Below are 22,554 nucleotides of genomic sequence, written 5' to 3' on the forward strand. Positions count from 1 at the left end.
CGGGATAATAACTCTAGCTGCAGTAAGAAAATGCCGTAGGGCACCTCTTTTAATACTTTTAAGCGAGCCTGGTATCATAGATAAAAGACCCACGTTAGGAGTATTGGGTACTGTAGAATCGGAGCAGTCATTAAATATCTGAATAATCACATCCCAAAAACGATATATCTTTGAGCATTCCCACCAGATATGAAGCATAGTCCCCCTATGCGACCAGCATCGCCAACAGCGATCCGAGTTTGTGGGAGAAATTCTATGCAGATCCACAGGACAACAATACCATCTAGACAAGATTTTATAATTAACCTCCTGGGCTTTACAAGTCAATGCCAGCTTGTGTGTGAGGGTAAATGATGTTTCCCAATCGTCTCCAGTTACGAGACCAGTCAATTCCCTCTCCCAATATCTGGTGTATATAGGGGTTATAGACTCAGGATTTTGTGTGAGTATCTCATATAACCTTGAGACAATATGGGGAGGGCGAGCGGGTGAGCTAACTAACTGCTCGAATTCCATCAAATTTCTGTGTAGTAAAGAAGGATCAGTAAAAGAAGCTGTAAAAGACGTTAATTGCTTGTACGAAAGCCAGGACAACAGCTTACTTCTGTATGAAAGGTCTAGGGAGGATAAAGGGGGTACCCGCCCATCATGAACTATATCCTTTAGATGGCGGTGTTCGGAGGCGGACCAAGATAAAAATTTGGCAGCCCTCAATGCCGGCGGAAACGCTGGGTTATCGAACAATGGTGTCATGGGCCCCGGTCTCGTAGACAATTTGCCCGATCTAAGGAGAATATCCCAGATACGTAATAAATCCATAGTAAGTGGAGGTATGGGGGAATTCAGCCGTAATAACGACCGGTCCACCCATGGCAGAGACCGAAGACTCACTGGGGACAAAATTTCTTCCAGTAGCACCCATTCTTTCGACTCCCGACTGTGAAACCAGTCTGTCAGGCGCACTAAGACCGATGCCCTATAGTATGAGACAATATCAGGGGCCCCCACACCTCCTCTACATTTAGGTTTAACCAATATGCTGAATGCCAATCTGGGGCGCTTCTTATTCTATAGAAATTTTAAAAACAACCTATGTATTTTACGCAGATACAAAGTTGGTAAAAATATAGGAACCGTTTGGAATATGTATACCAGTCTGGGGATAATATCCATTTTTAGAGTGTTTATGTTATGTTATTTGTTTAGAGTGTTTATGCGCGCGAACCAGGATAGAGGCAGGGGGTCATATTTCTGAAGGTCGGATTGGATTTTACTATACGTATGGGAATAATTAAGGGAGAACAAAGCAGAAGGGTCCGATTGTATCATTATACCCAAATACTTGATGGCAGTAGGACGGATCCGAAAGGACATATTATTGTGTATAGTGGACATTTGGGTCGAGTTTAAGGTAACATTTAGAAGTTCGGATTTGGAGTAGTTTACCTTAAAATTGCTGAGTGATCCGAATTTGTCGAATTCCTTCAGTACTGAAGGTATCGTGACATGAGGGGATGTTATATAAAGGAAAGTTTATAATGGGTATCGCCTATCTTGATCCCTTTAACATCCATATTGCGACGCAAGGCCACAGCCAAATATTCCATAACTAGGGCGTAAAGCAGTGGGGAAAGAGGACACCCCTGTCTCGTACCATTCTTGATTTGAAAAGAATCAGAAAGGGTGCCGTTATTCCGTACCTGGGCCCTGGGTGAGGAATACAATGCAGCGATTCTAGAGACCATATTGGGGCCCAGGCCTACCTGACGTAACGCTGAGTACATAAACTCCCAACAAACCGTATCAAAGGCCTTTTCAGCGTCTATGGACAGTAGGCACATAGGATTACCAGCAGACTTAGCAAATTGGGTCAGCAGAATAGTTTTAATAGTATTGTCCCTAGCTTCCCTTCCATATATAAACCCGGTTTGATCCGGATGAATCAATGAGGGCATATAAAGAGATAACCTATTGGCAATCAGCTTAGAAAAAATTTTTGCATCAACATTAATCAATGATATGGGTCTATAGTTAGAGCAAACCGTGTGGTCTTTGCCAGGCTTAAGAAGGACCGTAATATGAGCTTCCAAACTCTGTGGAGGAAACGGCATATCAATGGAAATGGAAGATTAAGGGTATGGAGTTTATATCGAGTTCCTTGTTGAATTAGGACCCCTCGAACCACCGCCTTCATAGCCTCCCATTGTAAAGGAAGGGGAGTGGGGTCTGAGACGTGGTCCCCTATAAAATTGGTGATAGCTTCTAAAACCGCCTTTGCACAAATAGAGTCCTTAAACAGGGAATCATTACACCTCCATGTCCATTCCCTAGGGCCCATTAAAGGGATCTGGAGTGAGAGGGATACTGAGGAATGATAGGACCAGGGACAAGATTCTATAGAAGTAACAAGGTTCCAATCAAGTACAGAGTGGCTCGCCAAAATATAATCAATACGGGAGTACATATTGTGTGGGTTGGAGTAAAAGGTATAATCTTTGGTGGTGGGATGCAGAGTACGCCACATATCCGTTAGTCTAAGATCGTGTAATCTAGAACGAAGGGAGTTCAACTTGGAATAGGGTATCGGGGTTTTCCCAGTGGAGGTATCAATCCGGGGATCTAGGACACAGTTCAGGTCGCCACCCACTATAATAGATCCCTCGGCGAACCCCTTTAGAGTCGCCAAGTACTGTGTAAGAGCCACAGTGGGTTGATGATTAGGGGCATAAAGAGAGGCCAGTGTAAATTTCTTATCCCAAAGAGAAATTTTAAGGAACAGAAATCTGCCCTGTGGATCAGAGCGGGAGTCCAGTATCTGGACAGGCAACGTTTTGTGAAAAGCTATAGAGACCCCCTTAGTTCTAGACTCAGGATTGGAGCTGTGATGCCAAACAGTGTAATAACGATTGCGGAGAGAGGGAATTCTAGTGGATTGAAAATGAGTCTCCTGCAAAAGTAAAATGTTCACTCTCGCTTTATGTTGAGCATATAGCACTTGAGAGCGCTTGTTCGGACTATTCAAACCCTTAACATTGAGGGTGCGGATTCTCAGAACTTGTGTTGTTTCTTTCATTGAGGACATCAAGGGAAGCGGGCCAGGGAAGGGGCACCAGACGGACGAAGCGGGCTAAACCTCGACCGTGGGGTGAAAAGCTGGAGCGGGATCCCAAAGATCCCAAATCACCGCCTAGTTAGGCAGTGGGCCTATGTGGGGGAAGTGTCTGTGTGCAGCGGGGGGAGGCAAACAGACAGGCGACAAACATAACACCCTGTCCCACCTGGGGGACCTACAAAATCAAAAACAACTTAGAGAATAAGTGATCCCTGGGCATTCGCCCCGAGGTAATAAACAGTCCCATAATCGGGATAACTAAGGTGTAAAGCATATATCAAAAGACATCAACACAAGATAAGCAGTTTACTAAATTCCTGCCAAATAATCAGATGAAGTAGGGATACAACATCCCAGGTCCCAAAATAGGGCCAACTAGGGAGGCGAGGGCAGTATAGCTCGTGCGCACCCCAGTGGGCCCTAGATATATTTAACCACAGGATCTAGAGGGCATTCAAGAATAACGATCCAACTAACAGCACAACCTGCAGCAATAAACACTAGAGAAATAACACTCAATATAGCGACCAGTCCATGAAATGTCCCACCGTGGAAGAATAACGTCTTGCGCAGGGTTGAATGTAGTCCGTTTATGCTTGGCAGCATAGGCAAGGCTCCAATCAGAAGCAAGTTGTTCTCTCGGACAGGCACGGTGTGTGGTAAAACAAGTTGAGGTCAGAGGAGTGCCGGTGGTGTTTAGTGGCCCAAGAAACACAGAAAAAATTAGGATGGCAGACATGAATTCCAGAAATGATGTTGAAGGCAGCCAGAGATCCAAAAAAAAAAAAAAAATGGGCTTGTAAGGCATCCTAAGAAATACGAAAAGAAAGATTTTGATGGCATGTAAAGATCCAATAAAAATTGTTGGCGATGTTGATTCAACTGGCTAGGTCGTGGAAGGAGGAGGAGCCATTTCCAAGGTGCTTGGAGAACTATCAGGCGGAGGTCGTGAAGGAACTTGTGATGGCACTGGTTTGCTGCTGAGTAGTGAAGTCGCTGTAGGCCATTCCGGCAATATGATATCGGGAAGGTGTAGATCCTGTACAATGTGAGGTACCGTATTTTTCGCCGTATAAGACGCTCCGGAATATAAGACGCACCCAATTTTAAAGGAGGAAAATCTAGAAAAAAAGATTCTGAAAGATTATTCCCCTTCTGATCACTCATGTGCCATTCATACCGGTATTCCCCTTCTGATCACTCATGTGCCATTCAAATTCCCTTTCTGATCACTCTGTACCTTTCAAATTCCCTTTCTGATCACTCTGTCATTCAAACTCCCCTTCTGATCACTCTGTCATTCAAATTCCCCTTCTGATCACTCTGTGCTTTTTTTCTATTGTACGGCAGTTAGGACAGGGAACAGCAGGTGGCGCTGTGCCGGCTTCTTTCGCTTTGCTTTACAGACAGGAGAAAACACGATGCTGGCAGAGGAGAGAAGAGAGACACGCTGCTGCAGAGACACACGCAGGATCGGGTATCGGGTGAGTATAATATTTTAATTATTTTTTTTAACACATTTGTCGTATAGGACGCACTAACTTTTCCCCCTCAGTTTTGGGGAAGAAAAAGTGCGTCTTATATGGCAAAAAATACGGTAGGTCAAATGGCTCACGAAGAACAAGGGTTCTGTCTCCAGATCTAATGATGAGATGGAAGGGGAATCCCCATCTATTTGGGAAGTTCCGTTCGCGAAGAACTGTTAAAAGCGGTTTAAGAGCCCTGCGGAGGTCCAAAGTATGTTTAGAGAGATCAGGTAGCAGCTGTATCTGCGCCCCAGCGTAGTCAATATTTGTACATTCTCTGACTTTTTTCATGATATCTTCCTTGGTTCTGAAAAAATGAATCCGACAAATAACATCTCTAGGGCGTTCTATGGATCCGGTCTATCTCTATATCAACATCAGATGGAACAGCGAGAAGCTTAGCAAAAATAGAGTAGGCCGCAGTGGCCTTCAAATTGTTCTAAAAAATTTTTTTAGATGTGTCTGGATAAACTAAAGTGTTTTAAATTGTGCAAAATACTAATAATTAAATATACATAATTAATTATTTAATTTTAAATTGAATATGCTGTACAATGTTGTACACAAATACAACGAAATAATAAATGTATAGTACTGCATTAAAGTATACTGAAGTTAAAAACCATTACATTGCAGGAGATGTTTAAACCTTAAAACATGCACTCTTTGCATTTTAGCTAGATTAGCCAAAAGATGCAAGTAGGGAATTTACTACCTAATTTGTCAAAAGAAGAAAGCTAAGTGCAACTGCAAATCAATACTTTAGAGACAATCATGCTTTAAGCACAATCTGGAAAGCTTTTTAAAACCTATTATCTCTGTAGACTGGCTGTAATGCTGATCTCATTTTCATATGGACAGCATTTGTATTGTGTATTGGTGTGTTCAGTGTGTGCTGCTAAACTATTAACCACAATAACATTCTTAAAATCACAAAATTATTCCATTTAATGTAGTTTTTTTTTCACTGGGAGCACAATCTGAGTTTTATAAACTAAGGTAAAAGTTAATACCTAAAATGACCAGGGTAGTTTTTTTGTACATAATTTTCTTATAAAATCTAGTGCAGGGAATTCAATATACGAATTGGTATACATTGGTGTATATATAGTGCAAGCAGCAAGACACATTCACCAGGCATCGGCAGAAACAGGCAATATGGTCAGTGAATTTCCGTATTTTCCGCTCCAAAAGTGGGGGGAAAATGTCTGTGCGTCTTTTGGAGCGAATATTGCCGCACAGCAAGCCCTAGCTGCAGTACCTTCAGCAGCCACCGGGTTGCAGAGTTTACAGGTGCACCACGTGTGTATGTGTGTGATGGCAATTCAGCAGCAAGACAGAGAAGCCCGGCGTGCAGAGCCCAGTCACCGCTCAGAGGCCTGACACCGGACACACAGGACAGGGTGACACAAATGTGTCATGGAGAGGAGACGAGACATTCATGGGGCTGCTCAGTGCAGGGGGACATAGCAGGCAATGCTTACACAGGAGGGGGCTGTAATGATAGGACATGTTCCATGTAGAAGGGTAGAGACCTGCATAGTATAGTACTGGTTCAGAATATTTTTTTCTTGTTTTACTCTAGTAAACAAAGGTGCTCCTTATGGTCAGGTTCGTCTCATAGTGCAAAAAATATGGTAATTTTTTTTAGACTGTTGTTAATTTGCAAATTGTCCCAAAAACTCTAAACAGGTAAAACAAAAAGCCAGCAAAATGATCATCCTGCTCCTAGCTTCATCACTTTGTAGCACTGCCTGAACTATGCAAACAAAAATAACATCCGCAGTCATGGAAAAGACAGCACAACTTACAGCAGTAAGTTTTTCCACTGTATCACAGAGCTCATTTTGCTCATTCACAGACTTGAAATCAGAATTTAGCATTCCTTATCCCTGCTAAACTAAATGTCCCACCTGTGTGTCCCCAACTGGATGTCAGGGAACCTGCCCAACTCTTCCCTGACAAGCTCCATGACCCTAAGCTGGTTTTCTATTTTGACAATACCTAATGGCTAAAACAATCCTATCTTTTCCTGGAATCATACATATTGTACAATATACATAATAGAGACATACTTTCCCTAAAAAGTATCACAAGTTAATTACACTGGGGAACGCAGTTTTTGTTGATTTAGATCTTACACCTGTTTTTTATTAATTTTTGGGTGGTGAATCCAGAAATGACCCCATTTTTTTGCTTTCACATCCAGTTTTTATGATACAGGGTACCCTCCATTTTTGTCAAAAAACATACCAATTTTACATACAATTTAAAAGTAATGAAATAATAACTTGAATGTACTGTTTATTTATATTTCTTTTGTTCATACATTTTTTTACAGTAAAACATTTAAAAATAAATCTGGTAAGTGGTAAAAATGTATGCTGATAGCTTTTCCTGGAGTGTTCAGTGTTAGGACAATCCCACCAGATGCTTCAACAATAGTCAGCCATTATACTTTATGTACATCATATCTACCCTGATACTGTCCTTCCATGTCCTTCAAATCTTGGTGGAATTGTTCACCTTGCACATCACTGACTGCACCAAGGTTTTCTGGGAAGTTAGCCTCTCACAAGCTCTGCTGTCCCACATGCACAGATAACAGGGACACTTTGTATATCCACGTTGCTAACCAAGAAGGAAGCATACTATTTTAAGGTCAACACAGATGACCCAATTGTATTGGTGATATTGCAACAACTCAATGACTCTCTTTATGTCTGCATATTCTTCACAAAGGGAAACTGAATAGCCATTTGGGACTGACCCAAATATTTTGCCATTGTGAAGTTGGAAACACTTTAGGCTTCCCTTTGAGCTATCGATGAATAGTCGCCATTCAGTTGAGGTATAGATTGGAATTCCCAATTCCTCCATTAAACCAGGAATGTTATGGCAATACACAAAGCCCCTGTCAGTTCTAAAGTACTGCAGAAATGCAATTTCTCAGGTTCGAAAGTACGATACCTTCTTTTCTTTTTCAAGTAAATTTTTCTCATGCAGTCTCGATGCTAGGAGTTCTGAAGCCTTCTTTAATAGTTCTAAATCACGAGCCAAATCACTCAACTCATGCTGATCAAATCCCTTATGAACAGAGTCCTCTTCAATTTCAAACTCTTCATCATTCTTGTCACCCAGTTCATTACCATAATCATGTTCTTCAAGAGAGGGTAGTATAACGAAAACCCACACTGGGATTTCATCTGAATGAGCCACTGGGTGTATAGCCGATGGTAGACTAGGATACTCTGTTACATTTATTTTTCTTGTCATATTCTGAAGTTTTCACTATACAAAAGTAACTGTCATTGAAATGATCTCCTGGCTCTCGCCAAACTATAGGTATACCAAATAGCACCTTATCACGAGTTCCCTTTGTCCACATCAGTAAACCCTCGACACACTGTTTACACACCTTATGAGGGGCCCAAGACTTATCTCGATCACCAAGTTTAAATTTGAAACATGCCAAATAGGCTTGCTCTAAAAATGTGCTGGTGTTCGCCCTTTGACTGGGAATAGTGAAACAGCCACAGATATAACAAAATGAATCAGGCACTTACAACGAGAAACAGCCAGAGCCAAACATGATCCGAAAGAAAGGAAATACGTGTGTATGTAGAAAAATAATTTTTGCTTATTCACAGGTCAACCTCTGACCACACTGTCTTGCGTGTAAATGAATAGCCTATACAAATCCATGCTACAGTTATCGCATTAATATAAGCTGTAGAGAAAAAACCTGACGTGATAGAAGAAAACTAACTGCACTTTCAGAATCAGCATACCTATTTTAGTGTAAATAAGCTTAAAAATTGAAGTGAACAAAAAATGTGTTTAAAATTGTTCCCCAGTGTTATCTGTGAGGTAATGTTGCCAGTTTGTTTTAGTTCAGCTCATATACCAGGTATATGACAATGTTTTTATGTGTTAAGTGATTTTTTTTCAACACTATACTATACTGTACATGTGCATTATATTAAAATAAATGTAACAATGTATTTTTAGACCAATTGTTTAGTGTTGTTTTCCTCAATAAGATCTTTGATGCTATATCCCTTCTCACAAGTGCTAAAGCCTATTCTACATCCCATCATTAGACATTCTAACAAGTGTGGAATGCTGTTAAATACTCTGGTGGTTTACTGTCCTTGCATGCCTAGCCTGCCTACCATCATTGGTAACACTCTTTTTCCTCCAGTTTTTGAGCACCCAAATGGATTTTACTGGTAGGTCAACCATAGCCTCGATAGAATATATAGACTCCTCAAGCAGAGGACCTCCAGCAAATGCAAGTTTAGAATACTGAGCCAAAGCTCAATTTAGGGGTAATCAGTTCACCAGACGAGGTATCCAAGGGAAAATACAAAAGCAGAGTTGGGGTCACCGACACAAGGTCATTCTAGGCAGGACTCAATACTTAATTCTAAACTGACCCAGTAGACCAATGCCTAATTTTGCCTCTTGACATTCCTATTTTTAAAGAAGTGAAAATGGTATTGGCTAAAACATAGTGGTCTACACACCCTACCATATCACGTTTCTGGTCAATTCGAAAGATGAGGGTGACCTTGAAAAATTCTATAGACAAATTCCTGCAGGTTTGGTTCCCTTGGCTTAACCATTATTTGTCACCAGATCTGAACTGCTCACTCACCTTTTTGTGAAGGTATATACCGTATTTTCCGGCGTACAAGACGACTTTTTAACCCCGAAAAATCTATGACAAAGTCAGGGGTCGTCTTGTACGCCGGGTACCAGTACTTACCTGCCTGCCCGGTGTCCTCGCGAGTCCCCTTTCTGGTCTGGCGTCCCTGTGAGTCCTCCTGTGCCTCCTTCTGTCTTCCTGCTTTTCAGCTTACACGAGTCCTCCTGGGCAGGCTCGCGTTGCTTCACAGCAGGACTCGTGTAAGCTGAAAAGCAGGACGTGAGCCTGGATTGGCTCTCCAGTGGAGAGCCTGGATTGGCTCTTCACTGGAACACGCCCGTTCATTAAAGGAACGTGCCCATTCATTACTAAGAACTAGTAGTGTACAGTTCTTTCTGCCTGTCAGTTCTCACACAATAGTGAGATCTGACAGGCAGAAGGAACAGTACAATACTGGGCATATAACACGACCCCCAAATGATTGGTTAGAGTGGGGGGGTCGTCTTATACGCCCAGTCGCCTTATACACTGGAAAATACGGTACTCCTGAAAGGTTGGAGGTTTCCCAATTTAAATGTTTTTGGGATAATCCCGAGACCTTCTCTACCCTACCCCTCGTACCTCTCCCAATCACGTATCTTTTGTTTTTTCTTTTCTGGTCAATTTTTATTTTTTCCTTTGATTTTTTCTTTCTTTCTTCTTGTCACAAACTCATGCCATCAACATCCAACCCCAAAGCCCTTAAGTACAGGCCAAATTATGCACTGAAGTGTACTTTAGCAGTGAAGTGTAATGTGGAGGGGTGGGGGGCAATATATGGCAAAGGGGAACGTCAGGAGATTGGGGGACAATACATAGAACTGTAGGCAGCTGATGATCACTGCAAGCTGTTGGATGACAATAAATTGCAGGAAAGGACTTTGTTGGGCTGAGTGGGACAATGCATGGCAAAGGGGCCCTTCAGAAGACTAGGAGACAGTACATGACAGGAGAGTCCTTGCAGGGGGATGGGAGTTCTGTAAGGGACTTGAAACAGTACATGACATAGGTGCAATGTAATATCTTATAAAAAGGCATTTCAGTGGGATGGGAGAAAATATATGGCAGAGGGGATTTACAAAGGGCTGGGGGAAAATACATGGTGGAAAAGGCACTACAGGGGCTGAGGGGACAATACATGGAGGTGAGGCACTGTAGGGGTTTGGAACAATACATATAAGTTGGGGAGGCACAATAGGGAGTTTCGGAACAATTTGTGGCAGAATACTGTCTAAGGACAATGAGTAGTGGGGGGAGCGGGAGTGGAAACTAAAAGGGACTCAAAGCAATAAAAGGCAGGAGTTGGAGGGTGCACTGATGACAGGGGGTATTGCAGGAGAATGGGGCACAATATATGGCAGGGATGAAATAGAATAATACATGGCTGGGAGAGCACTACAGGGAGCTGGATGACTATACATAGCACTAGGGGGCACTGTAGGCCGATGAGGAACAATAAATGGCTGGGGGAAGCACTACAGAAGAATGGGAACAATACATGTCCAGAAGGGTACTGCAGGGGGGTAAGGGACAATCAGTGATGGCAGGAAGGACACTGCTGGCGGCTAATTGACAATATATTATGGGAGAAAGACTGGGGACAATTCTTGGTATGCACACTTTATAGGTGGGGGGGGATTGGAATAATACATGGCAAGATGGGCACTGTAGGGCAGTGGTCCCCAATCCATCTGACAACAGGGCCCGGTAACTTAGAATAAAATTTTGCAGCGGCCCAGTATATGTACTGCTTACTCTACTCCGCTCAGCACACAATCTGAGAATAGCAGAGTAGTATAAGAGAGCTGATGTGCTGTCTGGTGGCAGAGTTGCTGGGAATGTGTAAGCCTTACCTAAATTGCTCTGCCATTCTCAGCAGCTCCTGTGTAAGCAGTGTGAGGAGAGCCACCCTGGCTCACACTAATTGTGCTCGTGGTTTCACACTGCTCCTAGCTTTACAGCAGTGTAGGAAGGGCTTCCGGCGTTACCTCTGTGATGTGATGGTGCCGCAGCTATACAATTTTAGGCGTAGTTATCCACAAGAGTCCCCCACTTGCACCTACATTTTAATATACCTTCAGCTCCCCATTCAGGAGAAATTAGGGTTAAAGGAAGGGATATTTATATGTGACAGGGTAGGAGTGATAAAGTTTTCATGGGGGGGGGGGGGGGGTAGCCACAAGAATCCCCCACTTATCTTTCATTTCCCTTTTCTCTACTGTTAAAGAGAATGTGGGAGAAGGTAAGTGATCACATTTTTTTTTTACAAATACAGTGGCATGTCACAGATCTGTGTAACGAGTAACGGTGTCATTTTTTTTAATTTTCACTTTAGTTTTACTTTAATGAGAAAAATCTTCCTGATTCTTTTTAGGTTTTTTTGTTTGTGACTCCATATCTGGCAACTTGTCAGGTTCAGGGGGCTGAAATTAAGTTTATCATCAACTCTCAGGGTCCCCAGTGTACCATCAGTGTAGGAGATATGAAGATTTATATATTGGGGTAATGACAGCAGCATGGACACAGGGGTGAGATTATTTCACAGTGCAGGGTGGGTGGGGAGCAGCACAGCTGATCTCCGAGGTTTATAGAACACGCCCACTTTCGGGGAGCTCAGACTGAAGCCCGATCTTATTGAATAGATAGGAGATGTGCGCGCAGACAGTAGTATGCATTCCGAAGGTAGGATTTTCTCATAGGACTCTGAAGCTTCTGCCTTTTGTCATTTGTGGCCCCCCAACTCACCTCTCATTGACCGGCACTGGTCCACAGCCCGGGGTTGGGGACCACTGCTTTAGGGGGCCATTGGAAAATATATGGTGGATTGGTAGCTGAGGGACAATAAATGTCAGGTGGTTGGGGGCTTAAACTTTGATGGACAAATCAATTATTTTTAATTTTTTTTGTGACTATACTTTAACTTTGAGTACATTTATTAAAAAATATAAATAGTAAGTTACATTTTTTTAAAATATTATTTTATTTAAAAAAATAAATATTTTTTTTTATTATATATTTTTACATATATATTCATGTTTTACATGTATAAATTAATAATTCAGTTTGTTTTTTTATGTAAAGGTTCAGTCTTAAAGCATCTCCTTTAGCATCACTAATTGGTCAGTTAAAGCATAATTAATTGGTTTGTTTTTGCTAATGAAGCCCCTAGGCTCACTTTTAAGCTGTTGCTTTGAAAAACAGTGGTAATGTTATCATGTGACATTATGAATCTTATGGGAGACAGCTGAGTACAATAAAAAATAAGTCATATCTTACAAATCTGGCCTAGGCAGCTTTCTAATACTACAGCTTTTTTTTTTGTTGTTGTTTTTAATGTTTTCCTATTTAACGCCTTTAAATTCATTAATAACTGCAATCATTTTTATTAATTACTTCACAAATAAGTACTAGTAGTAATTAAAAAATAGTTTTAAACAGTGAGTGACTTCCATATAATAATTTTGGCTTATTCAAAAGTTCCCCTATTGGGCCTTCTATGCTTGTGGGCCAAAAACTATGCAAAGTATTATTTTTTTTAAATTGCCTGGGCAAACTTGCATAAATTGTTTCAGGGCTGTAAATCTCAAACTGCAAAGATTTACTTAAAATGGCAAACCCAGATCTCATCCCTAATTCCCAGAAGTTCTTTCACAAAACACTGATTTTCTTCCAAACTTGCTGCTGAACTGGTAAGAAACAAACATCTTTGTAAGTGTTTCAAACACTTACCAAGGCCAACAACTTGTTTAAAATGTTTAAATGTCTTCCAATTGTGATACATAATCTTTCATGAAAGCTGTCAGTAAAAATAGCTAATTGTCTGTATTTAATTACCTGGCGTTGTCTGGGTATTTATTTGTTGCAATCTTATATTATAGTCCAAAAACAAGTATGTAAAAATATAAGCAAAACCACACTGCGCTGAGCAATACATACACACATACATACCATCCAAAAATGCAAATATACCTCTGACATATACCACAACGCTGTACAAAGATCAGCGGTGCACTCACATGTGCCTCAGTCATATGTCTAGCAAGTTTGGTTAAAATGTCTCTATGCGTTTCCTAGTGATCACATACACATATCTATATATATATACACATACATGCGTCCACATATAGCTCTGACAAATAGCACAGCACTGTACAAAGATCAGCGGTGAACTCACATGAGTCTCAGTCATATGTCCAGCATGTCTGGTTGAAATGTCTCTATGAGTTTCCTAGTGATGACATACATACAAATATAGCTCTGACATAAAGCACAGCACTGTACAAAGATCAGCCGGTGGACTCACATGAGTTTCAGTCATATGTATGGCAAGTTTGGTTGAAATGTCTCCATGCATTTTTGAGTGATAGTGGAACACACACACACATACATACACCCAATTTTATTTGTACATATATATATATATATATATATATATATATATATATATATATAATAAACATAAAATGTATATTTGTTTTCAAAATACATGTGGGCAGTAGACTAATGAATTGAACAGTATGACTGTGATTCAGGCACTAGTAACCTAGTCATTCATATCTTTTCCATGCATTCACATGCTCTACATTTATTAATCTCCCAGTCTATACCAATATTTAGCTGTAGTGCTGTAAAAAAATGTCACGTAATTTGTGACTAAAGCTTTAGAAATTTGCAGAAGTAGCGGAGAAAATTAATGTAAATTCCCCCAAAAAAATAAAAGATTGGTGTAGGCAAGAAATAATAATCATTACTTGTAGTAACACAAATACAATCAGTTATGGGGTTCCCTCCATGTAGGTCATGCAGGTCCAAAAGCGATCTTGATTTACTACTACATAGAATTCCTGTCCTGTGTGATGTCATTGGTCTTAATAGAATAGCAGTACACTATTTTATTAAGTACAGTTCTAACAAGGAAGAATAGTATTTAATATCAAGATAGTGATTTCACATATGGGACATCCCTGGTAGCATTGCTATATCAACAAAACTATAATTTACTAGTTAGAAAGGGGTGATCAGGAGCAAAAATTCTCTGAAATGTATCAACTAAAATAGATGTTTTTGTAGGAGCTGTTTTTTTTTTTGCCTACACTGCTGCATCCTTGCTATTGTTTTTTTCCCTTAACCATTGATTGATATTTCTATCTAGATAGCTACAATGCCAGTTGTTCTGTGGTTTATTACCACTGATGTTTTTTGTACTACAATGATTTTCCAGTTTCCTTCCTCGGGGAAGGGGGAGGTACACATGACCCCCGCTTTGGGAGCCTGTGAGGTAAAATTTGGATTAAGTTGCCTCCCAAACCTTTCCCAGGAATATTTGCCTACTACTGGGTGAGGTTCCTCCTACCAGGCACTGAACCCCCCTGCATGGCTGTGGTGCTCCTCTGTCGGTGAACCTCACTGCTCTTCCTACGTGTTATGTGTTTTACAAAGATATTGTTAATATAATTTAAACAATGCACACATCCCCAAGCCTTTGAATTCCTATTCCCTCTTGGTTTCCCCAAATTGTCATCCTCCCCCCACTCCCCTTTATGGATAAGCATCCATCAAACAAAGTTACAAATTAGCCCACATGCTGCACATTTACAACCTGGTTGATGCCTAGAGAGGGATACATCTCCATATTAGAGACTACACTGTCTTCTCCACAGCCCACAAGTGACCATATCTTTCTTCAATCATCCGTTATCCCATCCCTTTACAGAGCACATATTTTATTGGCTCCCTGGTCAGACCACAAACCAAAAGAAGTAAAAATGGTGGGTTTTGGAGGGCAACCATCTGGATCACAAAAGAGGCTTAATGAAAGCCAGCTTCATGACAAATTGGTAGAAATTGAAATTGAATTGGTAGACTTAAGAAAGTACAATCTCAACAGCTAGAGACAAAACTGAAATACAAATCTATACAATCTAGGCACAAAGGCAACCCCCATTTAGATCTGAGGCTCCAGATACAGACAGAAATATTCTGATCCTAACTACCAGAGCAGAAAAATCCTTGCGTTGGATGGGCCATTCATTTTTTACATGGAGCGATAAACCAGGGAAACTTCTGGTGAATGAACTAAACCCCAAGCCTAAATTTGAATTCCTACCCAAAATCAAATTGAAATCAGGGTGAGTAACACACCTAATTCTACAGAAATTTGAATTTTTTTGGCAAACTTTACAAAGCCTTTCAATTAAACATACAAGTGCAAACTAAAAACTTTCTTCACTCCTTTCCTATTCCAAAACTGAAACCCAAATATAGCAAATTCTTATAAACCATTTAAAGTAAAGGAAACAGTTAAAGCCCAAAAAATCAAATAGTGCCCCAGGACCTGACGGCCCCTCATATGGTCACATATTTTATACTCATCCAGATACCTCCAGAAGCTAACCTAGCTCATGATCCCAAAACTGGGGAAGGGCAATTCTTTAGTAGAAATTTACCAGCCAATATCCTTAAATAACTGTAATCTCAAAATATTAACCAAAATATTGTCGCTCAGACTTAACCCCCTCATACATCCACAATGATTAGTTAGGATTCCTTACTAACTGTCAAGATCCTAGATCAAACGAGAAGAGCAATAGACCTGATCCTGGCGACCCCATCCAATTGGGATTGCGGCTCCGACAAACAGGCCATGATGTGTTCTATCGATCTTCAAAAGGCCTTTGATAGCCTCCCTTGAGGGTATTTGTTTCAAGTACTTACCCATTTGGTATTTGGGGCTTCATATAAGCCTGATATCAACCAATCTAAATCTATAGCTCTAAACATAAATCTTCCTTCTGACCTGGTGACACTGCTTAAGCAAAACTTTAGTTTTGAATGGCAAATAGAATTGCTGCAGTATTTAGGTATTAAGCTGACACCACGTTATCATTCCCTATAAAAAGCCAATTACAAGCTTTATTTAAAAAAATACTGGCGACCTCCCCAGATGGTCGTCCTCCCCCTGATGAACATGCTCCCTAAGATATTGTACCTGTTTAGGACTTTGCCCATCTTGATCCAAAAAAAAAGAGGCTAGCTCACCTACAAGCTAAGGTTTCAGCATTTAAACTGGGAAATAAATGGTGCAGATTGCTCCACTCCACATTATTCTTCCCAAAGAGTACAGGAGGTCCTATTTTCTATGCTAATGTTCCTGTAACACTGTACTCCAATTTTCTCCAAAAAAAAATTTGAATAAACAAGATTGACATTTAAAAAATTAAAAGCATGTGTTCCAATTTTGCTTTAAATAAAATTATTTTTCATGCTGTCAGTGTGTTTATTTCTAGGAAAATTATTAAACTTGAAATAAATAAAAATGTTTAGGTGCTGCTGTACTCCTTGTCCGGAGTGATAGTATTTCCTTGAAAGTACTACTAATATATATATACTAATATAGTATAACCTTTCACTTTGAAATACAGGCAGTCCACGGGTTACATACGAGGTAGAAACTGTAGGTTTGTTCTTAAATTGAATTTGTATGTAAGTTGGAACAGTTACATTATTTTAACAAATGCAATTAGGACAGATGTTTGTCTCAACATATTATTAGGCAGCATGGTGTTAGTTACTGTATAAAACCCTCACTGTTAGTAAATCACAAACAAGGCAAAAAAAAAAAACTTTTTGGAGCCTAGACCTTTATTAACTTCTGGAGCAAGCTGTGCTTTGATATGCAAAAAGAAACAACTACAGAGTTTGTCTTGCTCATTAAGGAGTTACAAAGATGTTACAGATCAGCTCAGCTCATAAGATCACCGACAGCCTCAGCTGTGTTTAGCAAAAGATTTCTTCCCCAAGTTATGCAAACCGCCTCCTCCCCCCTTATCAAGTCTCTGTCCTGGGCACGTACGAGCAGGGAAACCCCTTTCGTATCTAGGAGTCGTCTGTATGTCAGATGTCCTTAACCCAGGGACTACCTGTAGAGAAAAAAATACATCCTTTTAAAACATTTTTGGGACATGTTCTCAAAGGTCCTTCTGGAACACACTCCCCACCACAGCAAGTTTGGTAACAATAATAAGGTCAGAGAATTTGTAGCATTTGGGACATATTCCCATGTTTTTTGACAATATAAAGTTCAGGGCTTTTTAAATAACTGGAAAAGTTTAAATGTCAAAACCAAAGACAACACTTTTACCAACACATTTACAAAAATGTACCCAGGGAGTAAACATTTTGCCAAACTGATTCTTGATTGGATCGGTTGGAGAATGCTTCTCTCATTGACCACATCTGACACCAATGAATTGTTCTAGTTGTATATGTTGTCAGATTCCCTTAAAATTAATGTCAAACCATGTTTTAGTTAAGAATAGGTTGGGATAAAATGAGAATTCTGAGATTATGCTATCTAAGAAGGATTCTCTCACTCGTTGTCTGCAAAACGTTGTCAAGGTGTGAGGGTAAATTTCTCTAACAGAGCCATAGGTAACAGGTAAAATGTGACAAAGATTATAATACTTTCCCACAATAGACAAACTAAGTCAAAATATTTGGCTGAATGTACACTTTAAATGTCGGATGATTTTTTCCTTATGTTTTTGTGCTTATAATGTATAATTGCATACAGATCTATACTACTTTGGCCTAATAATTATGTAAAAAAAACCAAACTTTTAATTACATCTTGATTTAAGAAAATTTTACTGTGTAATTTCAAACCAAAAAAAAGATAAAACAGCAGTGAATTAAAAATCAACACTACGTCACTTTTTCACAAGTGTACAAAAAAGAAAAGAAAATATATGGGTTTACATTCAACAGTTAAGGTCAACTATAACTGATAGTAGCGTTTGCATTCACATACACAAGCACAGAATAAATATGTTGGATCTTAATAGGAGCATAGGGCATAATTACTATATTTTAACATCAGTGTACATAAGATTGCAATAGTCATCTCCTTCTTCTTGTAAGAAAGTTACAAATTAAACCAAACCTCATGTGCCAACAACACACAATACATTGCAATGATACAATATGAGTAGGTCATCTACAGAAGAGGAACCATTAGGTCCATTATAAAGTCCAGATGGTTTTCAGAAAAGTCATTGTTTCTTCAGTGTACATGTAAGTAATTAGTGTTCTCATTGACAAATAATTCTTAAACACATGCAGCAGCTGAACACATTGTGAACTGAAGGAAAGCTGTGTTTGCTGGGTGAGCAGTACAATGGATGATTCAGGCAGCATTTTTTATTGTGATTACAAAGCAGCGGTTCCAACTAATAAATGGTTTGCAGTTACCTGCTTGAGAATGTTGTAAAAGGACCACTAAATCTCACCTACAAGTCATCCAATAGTAGGATTCTATTTAGATCATTTAGATATATGCAATATATGTGTGGAATATACAGTTGTATTTAGTTTTATTCAAATGTGAGGGAAGCCTTGTTTGGTTTTACCAAATGAAAAAAGGTTTTTAGGCCACTAGCACTGGACAGGACTGTACAGTTAGCCTGAGCTGTAACACCAAATGGTTTCATCTATAACCAATACAATTTTCGACTTACAGTATCAGTAGCTGACTATGTGAAAAGAATCCCTTCATATACACTCAATAACAACATAACAAACCACACAATCAGATTATCATCACTGTAAAGCCCTGGTGCCCAAACTGCAGCCCTTGGACCCCAGCAGTCAGTAGTAGGTGTAGGAACACTAATTTGCATAGGGGTAAAAAAAAGTGATCTCTACTAGCCTCAAGTAAAATGTCCCCAGGCACTTCCTGTCTTCTGCAGCATATCTCCTATCTTCAAGCAAACCTGTAGAATCCACAGTCTCTGACTACCAATTCCTTTAATATGCCTGCAATCTCTAAAAGTCCTCTCTAGCATTACATATAATGAACATTATGTGTAGCCCTTTGGACATGTCAGGGGCCACAGTTAAGGCCCCTTTTACTTTTTTTGTTGACAACCACTGCTGTACTCCAGCTGTCAAACTTGATGGAACTATATAAATCATATACTTATGAATCATGTTTTGACATAATCTATCTAATAAATCTATTGCATATCACTAAAAGCATTCATATCAATATTATTCATGTTCAATATCTACTCAGCATAAATACATCTCATTTAATAATATAAATTTAAGGGCATGAGGCATTTTATATATTCTGCTGTCAATGTTACAAAATCATACTAATATATTATTAAATTACATAAAATATGAAACTTGTATTTCATGTTTAGTGGCCCCTTTAAGTGGTGTAATTTTATATTAACATAGAAACAACCAATCTATAATAGGTGTTAATGATTTGACTTACTTATCAAGACTTTGATTGGTTGTCCTGCATGAAGCCCTTACTTTGAATTGCCCCCATTTGCAATTCTTCAGGAAAATTAACAGCAAGGTACATTTAAACTATGTGTATACAATATACATTATACTTGTCTAACATATATATATACTTTTTCTAAATAAATCTTATACTCCTTAGAGGGTAAAAGCATTTTTACAGATATCCATAAGGCTTATTTGTCTCTTTTGTTGCCTTTGGATTTGAGATAAGACACGGTGGATTAGTGCATAAAGAATAAAGAAATGGAACAGGGTCTAAATATAGCCTTATAGAAGTAATTAAAGTATTGGGACACCCCACTAAATAGCCAATCTACAGGTGGAAGCTCATGTAGTAATGTAGATTGCACTATGGGCTAAATGGTAATATTATTCCTTGCAGTGTCCTCATTACACTATAAGTCACCCAAAGTTCTACTATAAAATTTCATGATAAAGTTTGTGGACTATAAACTGGGATGCTTCCAACCTTGTTTATCTGCTGGCTTAACCAATACATTTTGCATACATCTATATTAAAAAAAAAAAACCCCAGTTGGTCCAGGAAGTGAACGCAAAGCAGGGGGTTTTACCTAAAATAAAAGAGAAAGGTGGGGTTGTAAAGTTAATAAGTATATCTTGTTTAGATAAAAGCTTTGCAATGTATATGTTTGTATCCTTCTATAAAACACTATATTGTAGAATGCACCCTGATTATAATTTTCCTTAAAATACACCACAATAAGATGATAGCCTACTTTTGTTTTGAAGAGGATATATCTATTTATAAATATGAACTCTTCACAAAAGTATCTACCAAGTATATATTTACATTTGAACTGTTTAAAAACAAACATTTTTTTCTGTTTATATATATATATATATATATATATATATATATATATATATATATATTATGTTTATGTGATGTTACATTTTAGGAAGTGAGTACATTTACAATAACAGAAGCTGGGAACAGAAATAAACATGTTATTTACTATCTTGATTCCTGAGGAATTAGCTTTTATGTAGATTTTGCTCAAGCATTCAAATGTTGTCAAGAGCCTGACAAGAATTAATGATTTAATTGCTGAATGTTGATATACATAAATTATTATACATATTAATATACTCAATATGAAATCTACATTTATTTTAATGTTAAGTAATGTTGTTTATTTTCTGTAGTTGAACTAGATGGACTATGGGCATTTTGCCCCAGTTTAGAAAACTTTGTTTTTTTCCCCTTTCATATTTTATTTCTGCTCAGAAAAATGTTGTAAATTTACATGTGCATCTTGCCCCATGAGTGGCTAAATATGTGTGTTATTATGTACTTTACACTTTATTTACAGAGATTTACCTTAAAGTTTACTTGTCACCAGTATCAAGTGGAGGCTTCCATATTGTGGCTAGATATTTGTCAATATTCAGAGGATGCAATCAGGAACTAAATGTATGAAACAGTAATACCAATAATTCCTCATAGATTGAATACTGGCTCCACTCACAAAATAAAAGTCTCCTTTAATCCCTGGCAATAGTAACACTTTAACAGTCACTTACTTTAATATATGAGCAACCTGCATTTGCATTCTTTGGATGTGAGAGACAACCGCTGGATATTATATGACTAAACATTTGACATTATAAAGCTTTAGGACACAATCTGATAATGATATTGACAAACTTTATAGAATCTCAGGCTTGAATGATGAAGTCTTTTTGTTCATAGGAAGGTGCATTAACAATAGGAAGATTCTTACGAGTTGCTACATTATGTCTTACAAAAATGGGGGGAAATAATTGGCTTCAGTATCCTCTCATTGATCATTGTTATCAGCTGCATTATTATTTGCTTTCTCTTGATTCTTGTTCCCCTTCTTCTTCTTCTTTTTCTTCTTTGTTTCTTCTTTTTTACCAAAGGTTATGAAGTTACTTTTATGAGCTTGTGTGGATGGCTGATCCTGGCGGATTGAAATGATGGCTGGGGATCCTGGGATAATAAAATTCTCTGGAAAATCGGGTGGTATTTGTGGCACTGGTTGTTTTGGATTGCCAGGTCCATATTTGAAGGTCCAGCTGTTGCAATTCACACCAGCTCCTACTGGGGGAGACACTTCTCCTCCTCCGGGTTCTGTAAAGTTAAAGACATTAATCAATACTATTAAAAATAATATTCCATTATATATTGCTAATGACATGAAACATATTCACATTTTCATTCAGTGTAATGGGATACACACAGATCTTTGATGTGTACATCACTGACATCATTGAGTGGGTTTGTATGACTTCATTTAGTTTTTTTTTTCTCTGTGTCATTTTGTATATGTTTTGGGAATGGCTACATTTTCTGAATAATACAAGTAGTTAAACATGTGCATAGCTAAATAGGTGAAGAATTACAGAGTTTCAGAATGCATCCATTTTCTCCAGTGGCCAGTGGTGGCAGTGTTTCCTTTTAAAACTGACACAAAATATATAACCTTAGTATTCATGCAGAAATTAGCTATTTTACATGTAAAAATGGCTTCAGAAGAATGACTTATTCTACAGCTACTCTTATTCTACAGCCAAGACTGTTGTGTATTGTAACAAGCCAGCAATCAGTGTCTGAGATGTTTTTTTTTCTAAACAGAATAACTGCAGATTGGTAAATATACTGATTTTTCTCAGCAAGGACATATGGTTGACAAATTGAAGCCACATATCACAGTAATTAATATTATTATGCAATGATTTTACAAAAGCAGAGCATGCTAAACTGTTATTTTTCCAGTGACTGAAAAGAGGACACTGCAAATCCTAATCCTAAACACACAGAGTTAACCAGATTTGCTTATGAGCTGAGGTTTATCTACCCTTTTCAGGAAATTAAACTTCTGTCTGGTTTACCACAGAACATTACAGATTGTTATCTGTATATT

The 22,554-nt window shown here is 38.8% G+C and overlaps 1 protein-coding gene across 6 annotated transcripts in view; it reads right to left on the reverse strand.

Moving 5' to 3' along the window:
* Positions 1-17,955: 17,955 nt before the first annotated feature.
* LOC140323517 (protocadherin alpha-C2-like) overlaps positions 17,956-22,554 on the reverse strand; it is a 182,380-nt gene continuing 177,781 nt past the window's right edge. For all 6 annotated transcript variants that reach the window (XM_072400674.1, XM_072400673.1, XM_072400676.1 and 3 more), the window contains exon 4: positions 17,956-21,761. In XM_072400674.1, coding sequence (XP_072256775.1) covers positions 21,448-21,761 — 314 coding nt within the window. In that variant the 3' untranslated portion in view covers positions 17,956-21,447. The remainder of the gene's footprint in view (positions 21,762-22,554) is intronic.

The sequence above is a fragment of the Pyxicephalus adspersus genome, chromosome 2 (assembly GCF_032062135.1).
Source record: "Pyxicephalus adspersus chromosome 2, UCB_Pads_2.0, whole genome shotgun sequence".
In the NCBI taxonomy this organism is placed as follows: domain Eukaryota; kingdom Metazoa; phylum Chordata; class Amphibia; order Anura; family Pyxicephalidae; genus Pyxicephalus; species Pyxicephalus adspersus.